Source organism: Choloepus didactylus, chromosome X, assembly GCF_015220235.1.
Source record: "Choloepus didactylus isolate mChoDid1 chromosome X, mChoDid1.pri, whole genome shotgun sequence".
NCBI classification, from domain to species: Eukaryota; Metazoa; Chordata; class Mammalia; order Pilosa; family Megalonychidae; genus Choloepus; species Choloepus didactylus.
In genome coordinates this window covers 12,247,800-12,263,388 of record NC_051334.1, presented here as the reverse complement: position 1 = coordinate 12,263,388, position 15,589 = coordinate 12,247,800, and the positions used below count along the sequence as shown (strand labels likewise).

General features: G+C 38.0%; 2 protein-coding genes across 4 annotated transcripts in view; one reads left to right on the top strand and one right to left on the bottom strand.

Moving 5' to 3' along the window:
• The window catches only part of MOSPD2 (motile sperm domain containing 2), a 95,091-nt gene extending 86,361 nt beyond the window's left edge, over positions 1-8,730 (bottom strand). The window contains exons 1-2 of one of the 2 annotated variants that reach the window (XM_037821383.1): positions 8,718-8,730; positions 8,496-8,565 (exon numbers count right to left, since the gene is read on the bottom strand). In XM_037821383.1, coding sequence (XP_037677311.1) covers positions 8,496-8,565; positions 8,718-8,726 — 79 coding nt within the window. In that variant the 5' untranslated portion in view covers positions 8,727-8,730. Of the gene's footprint in view, positions 1-6,508; positions 6,607-8,495; positions 8,566-8,717 lie in introns of those variants that run through there. The other variant, XM_037821382.1, reaches the window with a different exon arrangement.
• A 287-nt stretch (positions 8,731-9,017) lies between these two features.
• The window catches only part of FANCB (FA complementation group B), a 41,524-nt gene continuing 34,952 nt past the window's right edge, over positions 9,018-15,589 (top strand). For both annotated transcript variants that reach the window (XM_037822579.1, XM_037822578.1), the window contains exon 1: positions 9,018-9,218. The gene's annotated coding sequence lies outside the window, so the exon portion shown is untranslated. The remainder of the gene's footprint in view (positions 9,219-15,589) is intronic.

Genomic DNA, 15,589 nt, shown 5'->3' with positions numbered 1-15,589 from the left:
ATGATTGTTTGCTTCCCAGAAGTCTGCATAAAAGCTCTTGGAAGTGAAGCACTACAGGTGTTTGCAGGGTGACTGCTAATGCTGCAGTGGAGCCATGGAGCTACATGTTGCTAATGCATGTTCCTCTCAGCTCTGGCTTTATCTTGATTTGGGTTTTACCAAACCTATTTATGAGAATAAGAACTTATGTCAACCTACATCCTATGTTAATGGCATTAAATGAGTTTTTGTGTGTGGAGAGAGAGAGCACTTAAGTGTCTAGTATGTATTTAGCACTATATATAAATAATGATTACTAAAAAAAAAAACAAAAAAAAAAACAAAAAGCAAGCAAACAAAAAACCCCCCAACAAAGAAAAGCCCAGGACCAAATGTCTTCACAGGTGAATTTTACCAAGCATTCGCAGGAGAATTAATACCACTGCTGCTCAAACTCTTCCAAAAAACTGAAAGGGAACACTACCTAACTCATTCTAAGAAGCCAACATCACACTAATATCAAAGTCTCATAGATACTACAAGAAAAGAAAATTACAGACCAATCTCTCTAATGAATACAGATTAAAATATCCTCAACAAAATACTTGCAAATCGAATCCAACAGCACATTAAAGAATTATATACCGTGACTAAGTGGGTTTTATTCAGGTATGCAAGGGTGGTTCACTTGAAATCAATTAATGTACTACACACATCAAACAAATCAAAAGGGAAACACCACATGATCATCTTAACTGATGCAGAAAAGGCATGTGACAAAATTCAGCATTCTTTCTTGATAAACACACTTTTTTATCAAGGTAGGCAGTGAAGGAAACTTCCTCAACATGATAAAGGGCATATGTGAAAAACCCACAGCTAACATCATACTCAACGGTGGAGAGACTGAAAGTTTCCCTCTAGATTGAGAACCAGGGCAAGGATACCCACTGTCACCACTATTATTCAGCACCGTGCTAGAAGTTCTAGCTAGAGCAATTAGGCAAGAAAAAGAAATAAAAGGCATTCAAACCAGAAAGGAAGAAGTAAAACATTATCCTTTATTTAGAAAATCCAGAAAAAACTACAACAAAGCTACTTGAGCTAATAAACAAGTTCAGCAAAGTGCAGGATACAAGATCAATAAACAAAAATCAGTAGTATTTCTATACACTAGTAATGAGCTATCCAAGGAGATAATTAAGAAAAAAATTCCATTTACAATAGCAACTAAAAGAATCAAATATCTAGCAATAAATTTAATGAAGGATATAAAGGATCTGTACACAGAAAACTACAAAATATTGCTAAAAGAAATCAAAGAAGACCTAAATAAATGGAAAGACATTCCATTTTTCTGGATTGGAAGGCTAAATTTCATTATGCTACCACTTCTACCCAAATTTATCCCCAGATTCAATGCAATACCAATCAAAATTCTAATAGCCACTTGCAGAAATGGAAAAGCTAATTACCGAATTTATTTGGAAAAGTAAGGGGCCTTGAATAGTCAAAAACATATTGTAAAAGAAGAATGAAGTGGGAGGACTCACGTTTCCTGACTTTAAAGCATATTATAAAGCCACAGTGGTGAAAACAGCATGGTATTTGCATAAAGATAGACATATTAATCGATGGAATTGAATTAAGAGTTCTATGGTCAAATGACATTTAACAAGGCTCCCAAGTCCACTCAACTGGGGCAAAACAAATGTCTTCAATAAACGGTGCTAGGAGAACTGGATATCCATATCCAAAAGAATGAAGAACCCTATTTTACACCTTATACAAAAATTAACTCAAAATGGATCAAAGACCTAAATATAAAAGCCATAAAATTCCTAGAAGAAAATGCAGAGAAGCATCTTCAAGACCTTGTGATGAGAGGTTTCTTAGCAACAAAAGAAAAACAGATAAATGGGACCTCTGCAAAATTGAATACTTTTTTGCTTCAAAGGACTTTGTCAAGAGCATGAAAAGGCAGCCTTCTCAATGTGAGAAAATATTTGGAAACCACATATCCAATAAGGGTTTAATATCCAGGATATATAAAGAGATCCTACAACTCAACAATAAAAAGGCAAACAGCCCAATAAAAAATGGGCAAAACACATAAACAGACATTTTCTAAAGAAGATATATGAATGGCTAAAAACCACAACATCACTAGCTATTAGGGAAATGCAAATCAAAACTACAATAAGATATCATTGCATACCTACTAGAATGGCCACTATTAAAAAAACAGAAAACTTCAAGTGTTGGAGAGCATGTAGAGAAATAGGAGCACTCAATCATTGCTGGTGGGGATGTAAAATAGAAAAGCTACTGTGTGGAAGATGGCTTGTGGTTCCTCAGGAAGCTAAGTATACAGTTGCCTTACGATTCGGCACTCCTGCTACTTGGTATATACCCAGAAGATCTGAAAGCAGGGAAGTAAAGACGTGCACACCGATGATCACAGCAGCATTATTGCACAATTTCCAAAAGATGGAAACAATACAAGTGTCCATCAACAGATGAATGGATAAACAAAATGCGGTATATATACATGATGGAATATTATTCAGCAGTAAGAAGGAATGAAGTCCTGAAGCACGCAACAACATGGATGAACCTTGATGACATCATGTTTAGTGAAATAAGTCAGACACAAAAGGACAAATATTGTATGATATCACTAATATGAACTAATTATAATAGGTAAACTGATAGACATGGAATCTAGACTATAGATTACCAGGATATGGAATGAGGCTAGAGAATGGGGAGCAGTGGCTTAATATGTGCAGAATTTTTAACAAGGTTGAACTTAAATGTTTGGAAATAGATAGAGGTGATGGTAGCACATTATTATGGGTATTATTAACAGTGTTGAACTGTGGGTGAATGTAGTGGAAAGGGGAAGTTTAGAGTCATATATGTCACCAGAACAGTGAATCTTGTGGTGGACGACTGTGATTAATCGTACAAATATTAAAAAGTTCTTTCATGAACTAGGACAAATGTACGACACTATTACAAGGAGTTAACAATAGAGGCATATATGGGGAAAATGTATTTATTGCAAACTATGAACCTTAGTTAACAGTGATTATCTTAATATTCTTTCATCAACAGTAACAAATGTACATCAATAGCAGGGGTCAAAAATGGGGGGTATTAAGGGGTATGGGATGTTTTGGGTTTTCTTTTTTCTTCTTTTTCTGGGGTAATGAAAATGTTCTAAAATTGATCCTAGTGATGAATGCACAACTATGTGATGATACTGTGAGCCACTGATTGTATACTTCGGATGGATTGTATGGTGTGTGAATATATTTAAATAAAATTTCATTTTTATAAAAAAACAAAACTGAGGACCCTAAAGCTTTTCTTGTTTATATGGGCTATATTTATTGATAACTACCATATTAGACATTAAAACTGAACAAAAAATTTTAAACATGAGAACACACAAGCACACGTTCTATTAGCCATCAGAGCCATGACATCATTGCACGTCATGTAGCCTCTGGAAAATGAAAGAATGGTAGTGAGAAAGGAAAATGATGTTTTAGTATTATTACGAAAATAGTTTTGACCTCTCCAACCCTTTGAAATGGTTTAAAGGACACCCATCTCCTGGACCAAGTTTAAGAACCACTGCCCTATAGAAAGCGTTGCCCATGTGAACCAGATCTGTGTAAGAATGTTCAGAGTAGCACCATCCATAATAGCAAAACCTAGAAACAACCCCAAATCCATCAGTTGATCTATTCACCCCACGATCTACTACACAGCCATAAAATGGAGTGAATTGGAGTTACATTGGACAATATGAGTGAATCTTAAGCAACAGAAGCCAAGTCATGGAAAAATACATTCAGTTTTTCTATCAAGTTAACAAAGAGGCAGAACAAAATAAAGTGATAGCAAGGGATACATCACAGGTGGTAAAACCAAAGAAAAGCAAGAGAACGAGTAACAGCAAACACAAGAAAAGTACCTGCTGCCAAGGCTCCTAAGGTACTGGGAGAATTTATTTCTTTGGCTGAGTGGTGAGTAAATGGGTGTTCATTTTATTCACATTTTATATGTTCTGTACATGAGATATTTCAATATAAAAAATAAAAATAAATAAACTGAACCAAAAATAAATAAATAAATAAATAACCAACCAAACCAAATGAAACCAAAACAAAAATCAAAAGGCTATAAAATGTCACTGAGTATGAGAAAATTATTTAACTTAATAGCCATGGAAGATACCACAAAGGAGTGGGTAAATTTGAGTACACTGAAAAAATGCAAAAAAAATAAGAGACACAAGAAAAGCCCAAGCCAACATTAAAAGCCATACCTATAAGAAAAGAAACATGTTGAAACCACAAATGACTGTAAACATATGAAAGAAATGTTCACCCTTACTAATAATCAAATGCAAACTAAAACAAAGAACCATCAGTTAAGAAATGATGACACTAAATATGGATAAGGGTGTGATGGGAATGAATTTCTAAGGAGGCAAGTGTAGCATATATATCAAGGGCCTTAAAAATTGAAACCAATAATCCAACTTCTAGACATGAATCTTAAGGAAAGAATATGAACTGCGGCACAAAAAAATTTATTCAAAAATGGAAAAAATCTAAATGTGCAGAAGGAAGGGAATATTTCAAATAAAATATAAGAAAATTATCTTTTCTCTATAGAATTGAATAATATGGTAATGTAAAATGTTGCTAATAACCAAAATGTAACATGCAAAAGTATATACAGAATGGGCTTTTAACTATGTTTTTTAAAAATGTATAGCAAAAAAGACTGGAAACATTGCACCAACTGTTAGCTGAGCTATCTCTGGGAGGTAAGACTATAAGTGATTCTTCAGACTTTTTTGGCATCATCCACATCCATTTTAATGAAATCATGTTCTTGTAAAGTGAGAAAAGTAACCTAAAATAACAAAAACACAAACCTTTCAATGGTTCTCCATGCTCACTAAAGTACAAACACATCATTTTGGTGTTTGCTCTCCACAACATATTCCCTATTGTTTTTAAGCCACGTGTGCTTATCAAAGTGAACTTCCTATTGCTTCCTGAACATGTCCCACAGCTTCTTACCTCAATGTCTTAGCAGACTGTTTGTACCTGCCCAAGTTCCACAATCCTTCAAAGTTCAGGAGAAATACCACCTTTTCTATGACGTCTTCTCTCACTCTGTGCCAACCCAGTCACCCCAACCAGATGTGATTTCTCCTTGTCTTTGACTTCTACAGAATTGATTTTAACACTCATTACTCGAACTACCATTTGCCTTAACTTTAATAGTTACCTTTGTTTGAAACATTCTACTAGAGTACAGTAGTTCAGGAAGAGGCTCTATCCTTCTTTAGCTTTCTCATACTGACACATTGCTTCTCAGAATTAATAAGCAAAGAATGAACATTTGAGGAACTGAATAAATTATTGTTACAAGGGATTAGTATGTTGCCTTGGCCACAAGGAGGAGGAAGAGAGAAGGGGAAATGTTTCTCATTTGAGTCTCAGCATGGAATTTCCCACAGAAACAAGAACAAAAAATAATAATAAAAAAAGCACCATTAGTAATCCTTAAGACAATTATGGAGTTATATTTTATTCTTTTTGCCAGCTAAAAATCTATCCAGAATTGGCAACTTAATTTCCATGGAAACCAAGTACGAGCTTGGAATTCCCAAGAAACTATCTCCAAAAAGGGTTTTAGAGTACAGCAAGGGCTTAAAGAAACAAACTTGTAGATAATGTATGTTTTCCTTTAGGAAATGTATATTATCATGTTTACTTCAATCTGCCTCAAGCTTCTTGTGAAACAAAATATTGTTAATGACAATAGAAGTGGTGAAAGAGCAAGAAGGAAACTGTACATTCTAAATACACCAGAGTAATTTCTAAACGTAAACTTACAAGTTCATTTTCTTTATCAGATGCATCTATTTTAGGAAACAACAGAAACCAGAATGTGAAAAAGTCTTTAAAGGGTTTCTACTTTCCTTTCCATGCAGGCTTTAAATTAAATAAATTACTTAACTGTTATGCAGGTAACACACACACATGTGCTCACACATACCCTAGTATGATCTATTTAAGAACAAAATCCTCCTGAACTAATACTATAAATCACTTTAACTCTGAAATAATGCTTGTCTTATGAAAGCATTATGAGGGCTTCTCTATGCCAGATTTTGGTGGGGGAGGGGGGCCCGGTGAGGGCAGTTCTTAATACAAAGAAGGACTCAGCTCCCTCTGTAAATATTTAAGTATTGCGATATCCATTCAGTGAGTATGTATGGAGAACAGTGCTAGCTATACAGAGGTGACTCAGACAGACAAGGCCCTTGCCCTTGATTGTCCACAAGTCACAACAGAACCCATAGCACCTTCTACCAGAGGAAATGAACAGGGAATAAGTAAACAAATGAACAGATTATGGTAAGAGCTATAAAGGAGAGAAAATAAACAAGACAGAAAGGCTATTTCATACTCAGCAAAGGCCTCTCAGATACCTTTAAACCAAGATGGAACAGAAAAGAAGGATCCAGCCACAGATACCCCTGGGGAAGAGTCTTCCAGGCAGAGAGAGAAGTGGAAAGGTCTTGAGATGCAAACAGACTCAGTCTGTTTGAAAAACACGTGGCTAGTCATATTTTTTTCAAACTGTGGGTCATGTTTATAGGCTGTGTTGTCAATGTTGTGGGTGACTACATTTCTTAAAAAGGAAGTCAAATAGAAAAAAACATCATAGGGTCACATGTTTTCTGGATAAGTATTCTTTAATGAACTTTTGTTTCAGCTATATGTGTGTGTATGTGTGTATACTTACTGGGTTGCAATGTACAACACATTTCTTACTGTGGCTGTGGTTAAATCGATAGCCTTTGTATGAGCAAAGCAGGTGAGGATGGAAGAATGGGCAAGAGACAGATCACACAGCCTTGCCTTGTAAGCCTCCATAAAGACTTGGGATTTTATTCTACACACAGTGGGAAGGCACCGAACAGTTTCAAGCTGGGGAGTGACATGATCTAATTTGACTTCATGATGTTGCCAAAAGATTGCTATAGTAAAAATCAGAAGACCTGAGCCCTTGCACAGCCTAAGCACTAGAACAGGCGATTTTGAGCAGATCTCTCTTGACTTCACTTTCTTCCTTTTAAAAATGAGAAGGTTGGACCAAGATGACCTTTAGGATCTTGTCTACTGCTAAATTTTAAGACTGTATTCCACTTCCTCCCTTAGACCTAAGTAAATGACCATGGGGAGACACTAGCTCATTAGGTCAACTTCTATGTGACTTCTTAAAATATTATAAACCATGCAGCTATCAGAGTAACATTTCTACAGAAACAATTTTAGAATTATCTCTTTAGTGGAACCAGGTATGTTATTAGAAAGGAGAACTTTGGGGTAAAAGTGAATCAAGTGCTTTTGCAACTCTCTGGTGCAAAGTTCCGGGTGTGAAGGAAATTAGCAGGGAGGCATAAAAGATTTATGGACCAGATTATTTGGAATGGATTACCTTACTTGTTCTAGGTCATCAGCTGATTGTATATTCTAGAGGAGTTTAAAGCTGCAAAAAACCTCTGCTGAGCACTAAAGTCAAGAGACTGAAGTTTAATTCCATTCCCAGTGACCAAAATGACTATTGATGCTAAATATTCATTGAGAGTCACTATATGCTAAGCCCATGCTAGACAGTTTGATATATGCCTTTTCATTTAATCCTCTTAACCTTAGTAACTGACATTTCACAGATATGGAAACAGGGGCTCAGAATAGACAAGTTAGTTATTAAGTGGCAGAATCAGGATTAGAATCAACCTGAAGCTGGGCAACATATACATCCTTTAGTAATTCCGTATTTTAATAAATTATCCTGGATGTTTTTAAAAATTCTGTACAAGTGTTAAACCATCACTTAAGTCCTGACAACACAAGTACCTGTGACATCTGGACACAGAATGTAAAACCAATAAATCAATTCTGGACTCACAGGTGCCTTGCTTGCTAGGTGCTCTGTGGGATGAAAAGATAAGAACTTGTTGCGGCACTGGAGGGCCTATGCTGTGGGTAGCATGCTGGGTTGTACGAAGTGCAATTAAGTAAAATATCCAAGGAATTTGCATCCCCAATTAAGTACCCGTCAATAGTATTACAGCAGTTTCCAGGTTCATTTTCTCAACAGTTGAGGGACCGTGGACTGCAGTGTGCTGTGGGCCTAACAAGTGTTGAACAAGTTCCCTAAACACGAAGAGATGCTAGAAACTCAGCGATTTACAATTTACTCTTTAAAAGAAGCAATCTACGAAGCACCTGCCCAATTACAGCAGCGTGCCCGGCATGTTGTGGAGAGAAAAACCTCGGAAACGGGCAGAGCACCTCACTCAGGATGGAAAGAGTCCCCAACGCCTCCCAGAGACACCTAGAAACACCCCAGCAAAGTTGGGGTCGCTATTTACACACCTGCCTCAACCCCGAGAGGGCGGTACCCACCTGCCAAATACTCAGCTTCGAACCTCCGTCGGGTCTCAGAGATAAGCCTGGCTTTATTCTGGGCTTGAGCCTGGAGAGGAGAAACCACCGGACCATTAGACACTACCCGCGTCATCCCGCTGCCCCTCGGCCCAGCCCACCTGTCCCGGGCGCAGGGCCCCTGGGCCTCAGAGGCACCCTCTGGGGCTCAGGGAGCCGGCAGCCCTGCGGTCAATTCCTCACCTCCGACATGGTCGCGGTCCGTCTCCGCCGCCGATACCCCTGAATACTCATCACTGGGAAGGCTAGCCCCCGGGTACTAAGGAGGGCAAGGGGGGAGGCGGTTCGTGTGACACCGGAAAGAGGGCGGAGGCTCCGCCATACTACCCAATCCGGTGCGGTCGCATGGGTCTCAGGGCGGACCTGACCTTCAACCTAGGATCCCATTCGTTGTTCTTCAGGCCCCGCCCCTTGACCGCCCTCACTGCGGTTCCGCCCCTCCAGCTAAGGGGACGCGGGCGCTTCCCCCGCCGAGCTCCGCCCCGGAGAGCTTGGCCTACCATTCGGTTTCCTAACCCTCTCCCGAGGCCCCGCCTCTTCAGCTTCCTTGGCAACTGTTTCTCGGCAGGCTCTGCTTCTCAGGCGAGGTCTCCGGCCCTTGCCTCTCCCAGAATGCAGCGCGCGGGCGGGAGGTTCGGAAGTGCGGGAACGTGGCGGCTGCAGGAAGTGGGGTCCGCGGCTGAGGTAGGGCCAGTGTATTCTCCCTCGCCGGCCTTCGCCGAAGGGGCGGCGGGGCTGCACTTGCTCCCCTAGTCCTCGCGCTGCAGCAGAGCGGGAGGGAGCCGGCGCCGGGGTTCACCATCCTGTGGAACCTGTGGAACGATAACTGGATTTTATGTGCTTGCTCTACTCAGGGCATTCTTTCGCTTGAAACTTTCTTCACCCTTTCAGCATCTTTCTCGCTTGGAGGTGTGAGATGCTTAACAAGGAAAATGTCTTTGAAATCCTTAAACTAAAGCAGGAATGTAAGGTTAAAATAAAAGATGAGGCGCAGTTGTTCTCAACCCAGGGCGATTTTGCCCCGCAGGGGACATTTGGTAGTGCCTGGGGGCTGTGTGTGCGTGTTACTGGCATCTAATGGGTGGAGTCCAGGGACACTACTAAATATCCCACAATGCGCAGGACAGCCCCCACAACCAAAAATTATCCGGCCCAAATGTCCATAGTGCCGAGGATGGAGAACCGTGAATTAGGTTTGTAAGGTACTGGAGCAAATTGTATGGTTGTCGGTTAAAAATATTAATTGAAATGAAGTTCAATCCGACAATAATATTGCCATTTTTACCAAACGGAATATAGTGAAAATCATAAAGAACAGGCCCCCATATTTCCGCCATCCATAGTCAACCAGGATTTACACTTCAGCATCTTTCACCCCAGCCATTTTGTTATTTGTTTACATTTTTTTATGGAAAGAAATATTGGACACATTGTTGAAAAGTTGCTTGAATATAGCCTTAAAAATAACATTTCAGTTGTAGGGAAAGTCTCCTTTGGCTTCACTCTCCTAGCCTGATATCCACCCCCTTCTCCAGAATCAACAGTCATTAGGAATTTGGCATGAATCCTCACAATTCGTCTCTTTTCTTTTGGACCAGACTGCCTGGGTTTGAATCTTGCCTCTGTCATTTTCATATGTGTGGGCCTTTGAGAAGATAGTTAAACTCTCTGCCTCAGTTTCTTCATCTATAAAATGGGATAATAATAGTGTTATCTCATATGGATATTGTGAGGAATAAAAGAGTTGATCCAGAGTGCTTAGAACAGCACTCCTCAGGGAGAAAGCACTCAGTAAATGTAGCCATTGCAGGTAAACAGACAATATATGTTTTATGTGTTTGACTGTAGATAAATAGTATACTGTAGTATACACTACTGCAACTTAATTTCTTTCATTCTTTTTACTTTTGAAGCCTAGTCATCATGATACACATAGATCTAATTCATACCTTTTAATGACTGTATGATGTTTCATCTATGTTTATTCATTCCCCTATTGGTAGTCATTGAGGTTTTTACTTTTATTATATATTACAAGTGACAGCACAGTAAAAGTTGTACAACAGTGCCCTTGTGCATATGTGGGATTATTTCTCATCTAGAAATGAAATTGCTGGATATATGCATTTTGTTGTTCTGCCAAATTGCCTTCCAATGTCACCTCTCCCTTTTATTGAGTATGCTTAGATTAATTTCCTAATTGATATCTCTCCCTCTAATCGTACCCCACCCCCATCTTCTGAACTGTAGCCAGGATTTTTATCGTTCACAAATACAGTCCTGAAAGTAATATTTTTTTACATCTTTCAGTGTTTGTTATTGTATATAGGGGTAAGTTAGAAGTTCTTGGTATGACCTAGAAAACCCTTCTTTGCATTAGTCTTCCCTACTTCTCGAATTTAGTGAATTACCATCCCCCCACAAGTCACCTATATTTCAGATGTATTCGGTAATGTTGGGAAAAAGAAAAGGGAGATTGATTCTAGGTAGGGCCCAACAAATGACTTCTAGTTATAGAAGCAAAAAAAAAAAAGTTTAGCCATGTTAATATACTTCAGTTAAGAATGTCCTATGAGTTGGAAAGAGGACATCTGTTGGTATTATTTTCATAAGTTCTTGTTCAGTATTAGGTGAAATTTTTAGTTGGCCATCTTAATTTGACCTTTGTTCCAAAGATACTTTTTATTGGTCACAGTTGATATCATTTTTCTTATAGACTGTTCTTGGATTTCATCTGCATAGATATTATAGGACTCTTTTAGGATCTTCTTCAACCAGACTTATAGTTTATTTAAAGAGCTTTGAAATTTATAATGCCAAAATGAATTTGTTAGCCTTTAAAGGGAACATCCTGTTTATTTGGGGTGGCATGTAGAGAAGAAGGGATGAGGGTGATAATTTATTGCCAATCTACTATATATATGTTAATATGTATATTAATGTTTTTCTGGTATACTCATATATATGGTTTCATTTTATGTATAAAATAGATACAATAAACTTTGATGTATGGTAATATAGAACAGAAACAGCTGAAATCAATTGTGTAGTATTTTATAAATAATCTGCTTCCAAATCTTTTTTCCCCCAATAACTCCAACAAGAGGTAAAACGTCACTGATTTGAGTGACTGGCTTTCTTCTGCAGCCACTGTTGTAAGGGTACTAAGTAAATAATCAAATGGCCAATAAGCTGGAATAGTCAACCTGGGCCCCAATAATCAGGGCTTGACTAATCAGAGGTTGCTTATTTGGGGTTAATTACCTCTAAATTGCTCTTTAACCTTATTTCCGTAGATATTTCTATCTAAAAAAAATTTGCCACTTATTCCATAGGCTTGCAGGTTTTATATCCTAAGAACTTTACTCTTAAAACAGATGTTGCGTCAGTATGAAATATAACGGGTATACACAGATATGTGAATTCGGTAAGCCTTGAGGTTATCACAGAAAGCTTGAGGAAAAAACATTTATCTTCTTCATAAATAAGTTCTGTTGTTGCTGTTGTTGTTTTAACTCTGAAGGGAATCCTTTAAAAATAACAGTTATTGTGAAAATGTGCATTTTTACAATAGTATTTAAAAATGTAGAATAATACAAAAGATTGAAGCAATCCAAGTACCCATCAACCGATGAATGGATAAAAAAAATGTGGTATATACATGCAATGGAATAGTATACAGAGGTAAAAAGGGATGAAGTTCTGATACATGCGACAACATGGATTAACCTTGAAAACATCATGTTGAGTGAAATAAGCCAGATACAAAAGGACAAATGTTATATGCTGTCACTAATATGAAGTAGTTAGAAAAAGCCAATGCATAGTCCAAAACTAGAATACATGTTACCAGGGGCCAGGGTGGAGTTAGGGAATGGGGAGTTAATGCTTAATTGGTATGGAATTTCTGTTTGGGGTGATGTAAAGTTTTGGTAATGGTCGTGATGGTAGCAGAACATTGTGAATGTAATTAACAGCACTGAATTCTATATTTGGATGCGGTTAAAAGGGGAAATTTTAAGTAGTATGTGTGTGACTAGAATAACAAAAATTTTAAAGACCATACTACTAATATATATAATTATATATAATTATATATTATATGTATAATATATAATAATATAATTTTAAAGACCATACTACTAATATATATAATTATATATAATTATATATTATATATATATAATATATAATAATATACAATACAACCAGTGAACTCTAATGTAAACTATGGGCTATAGTTAATTTCATAACTACAGTACAGTAATATTGTTTCAAGTGTAACAAAGATACTGCAACTAATTCAAAGTGTTAATAATGGGGGAAACTGGGTGTGTTGGGGGGGAAGTGTATGGGAATCTGTGTCTTCAGTATGATTTTTCTGTAAACCTATGACCTCTCTAATTAAAAAAAAAAATTGGGGAAAAAAAGCCTTCCGCAAATGCGATCAGGCCATGGATACCCTGAGGGACCCACCTTTATACTGGGGACTGGTGATCTCAGAGCTACTCTTTAAGAAATTTTTCAAAAAGGCAAAAAAGGAATTGTGGGATTGAGTAATTGATACCCTAAAGTTCTGATACTTTCCTTCTCATCAAATGTCATGTTTTTTTCTAAAGAGGGAAGAAAATATTTCCTCAAAGCAGAACTGCTTTCTAAAAGGGATTATTTCTTCTCATGATGGATATATGGGGAAAAATATATTTTAAGCAATTCATAGATGCGGTCTTTAGGTTAGTTATAATGCCGGGGAACTGTTCAGCATTCACAGATCATTAAGTATGCAACTATTCTTCGGACCTTTCCAAGGTTCGGTACTATATGAAGCAGAGCTCGTGATGATGATGATAGCAGCTAAACTTTATCCAGCACTTTCTATGTGCCAGGCTACCCCATTATATAGATGTGAGTGTGAGGCACAAAGGGGTGGGGTAACTTGTCCACAGTTACCCACCTAGTAAAGGGCAGATGCAGGGTTTACAGGGGTTTTCTAACTATGGGCAGTACTGTTTAGCATACATTAAGCATTCAGTAATAGTGTCACGGGTCATCTCTTTACACCTCAAACCTGTGATCTCCGTTAGAAAAGGTCTGAATCTTATCAGGTCATGAGCCGGTTGGTTTGGGCTTCATTCAAGCAACCTCCCACTCAAATAAGAGTATAGGGACAGACAATAGTTTAAAAGTAAAGAGTACTCAAGACAAGAATTCAAATTCAACACATATTTATTAAAGGAGCACTTTAGGTAAAAGGAACAAGTTTACAATGTAAAATAAATGGATACATTACCAAGCCTGGGGACTTCTGCCCCTTCCAGATGCAGCTGGATATGAGACCAGAAGACCCCTCCAGTCTAAGTTTCAGAGCATTTATAGAGCCTTTGATTTAGGATACACTGAATTAAATTATATTCTATTTATATGTTTGAACCATGGGTGATGGACTACAGGTAGTAAACCACGGGTGAGTCAAAAACAAAGGAGGGTATTCACAGCTCAGAGATTCAAACTTAACCTTGAATGTTTGCGGAACTTTACTAAAAATATTTCTGCTAATTAAGCTATGGCTTCTGTAAGAGCAATATAACACACCTTTTACTTTTATAAAAACTAAAAATTAGAAGAGAGATTACTGCTTATATCTAACTCAGTATAGTTTTCTTCTTTCGTTCTATAATTAGTTTAGCCATTACATCATATTATGTCCTTCACTTCCTCCTTTTTTACTTGGGCCTCTCCCTCAATACAATCTTCTAATATAGGACACAAAGGATATGAATCATCTGTCCCAGTTATTATAGTAAGGCCTTTCCACTTTTTATTGTTTGGAAATTGTACTTGGGTGATTGGGGGTAAAAGTTCTGTAAAATTTGCTTCTATATCAGGAGGAATAACTGGTTCCTCATTATCCGAACAGAAAGCATCAGGTGGTGTATGAGAGCAGCAAGGCTCCTCAGCTATCTGATCCTTACCTGGAGAGAAGGACTCAGCATCCTCATTTTCAGATTCCTCAGTAGAGACATTGTCCTGCAGTAACAGTTAAATGAGTGACCCAGTGTATCTAGGCACTGAATAAAGATGGAGCAACATATTTATTGTGTATGTGTTCAACTTAGGGTTGTTCCTTTGTTCTTTATTTATTTTTCTAATTCTCCCTAGTTGCTTATAACCAGTTTGTTCAGAGTAGGGGAGTGCGTGTCAGGACAGGGTGAAGACTCAGGAGTCAGAGGGCCCCTTTTCCAAATCTAGAGGTATTGCAGGTTAGCACTTTTGCTGTGGATTAGTGTTGTAGCCTTGGGAAATTTTCTTACCTTTGTTAAAATAAGGTTTTTTTTTTCATTTAAAAGATGAGATAATGAGAATAATTGTGAATATTAAATGAGATGATGCATGCATTGTACCTGGCATATAGTAAGCATGAATAATTGATAGCTATTATTATGCAGTACTTTTTGTTCATTATATTTATATTATTAATTCTGAAATTTTTCTACTTTTAATAAGTATGGTGACTTCCTTAGGTGGTAAAAATACATTGTTATTATAAGGTGGGATTTATTTCTCTTATTCCTATGGAGATTTTTAAGCCTTGTTATGGCATCTCCCAATTTTATTTCTGGGGTTCCATTTTGGTCATAGAATCTGTATAAGCTCCTTCCCAGGAAGCAGGATCCTGAGAGCCTGGGCTGAGGGAGCAGTCTATTTCAAGAATTACCATGTTTGGGAAGAGACTGAACTCCAAGACAAATAAACTGTTGACTGTCTGAATTGTCTTTCTAAAGGGCTAAGACAGAGAGGGAGAAACCAGGTAAGAGGCAGCAGGCTGGAAAATGGGGAAGCTAGGTGAGAGTTAGCATCCCTGCCTTCCACTGTCATCACTTGGGCTGAGGAGAGACCTGGCTCCATTCCCTGTGTGACCTTGGGCAAGTCACCTTCCCTCTCTGAGCTCCAGTTTCTTTACCTTGCTCCCCATATGGAGGTTGTGCCTGGTGATCTCTGGCTCTCTGCACTTCTGGGGCTTTGCCTACTCCCTGGAGAATGACAGGTAGGGCTCA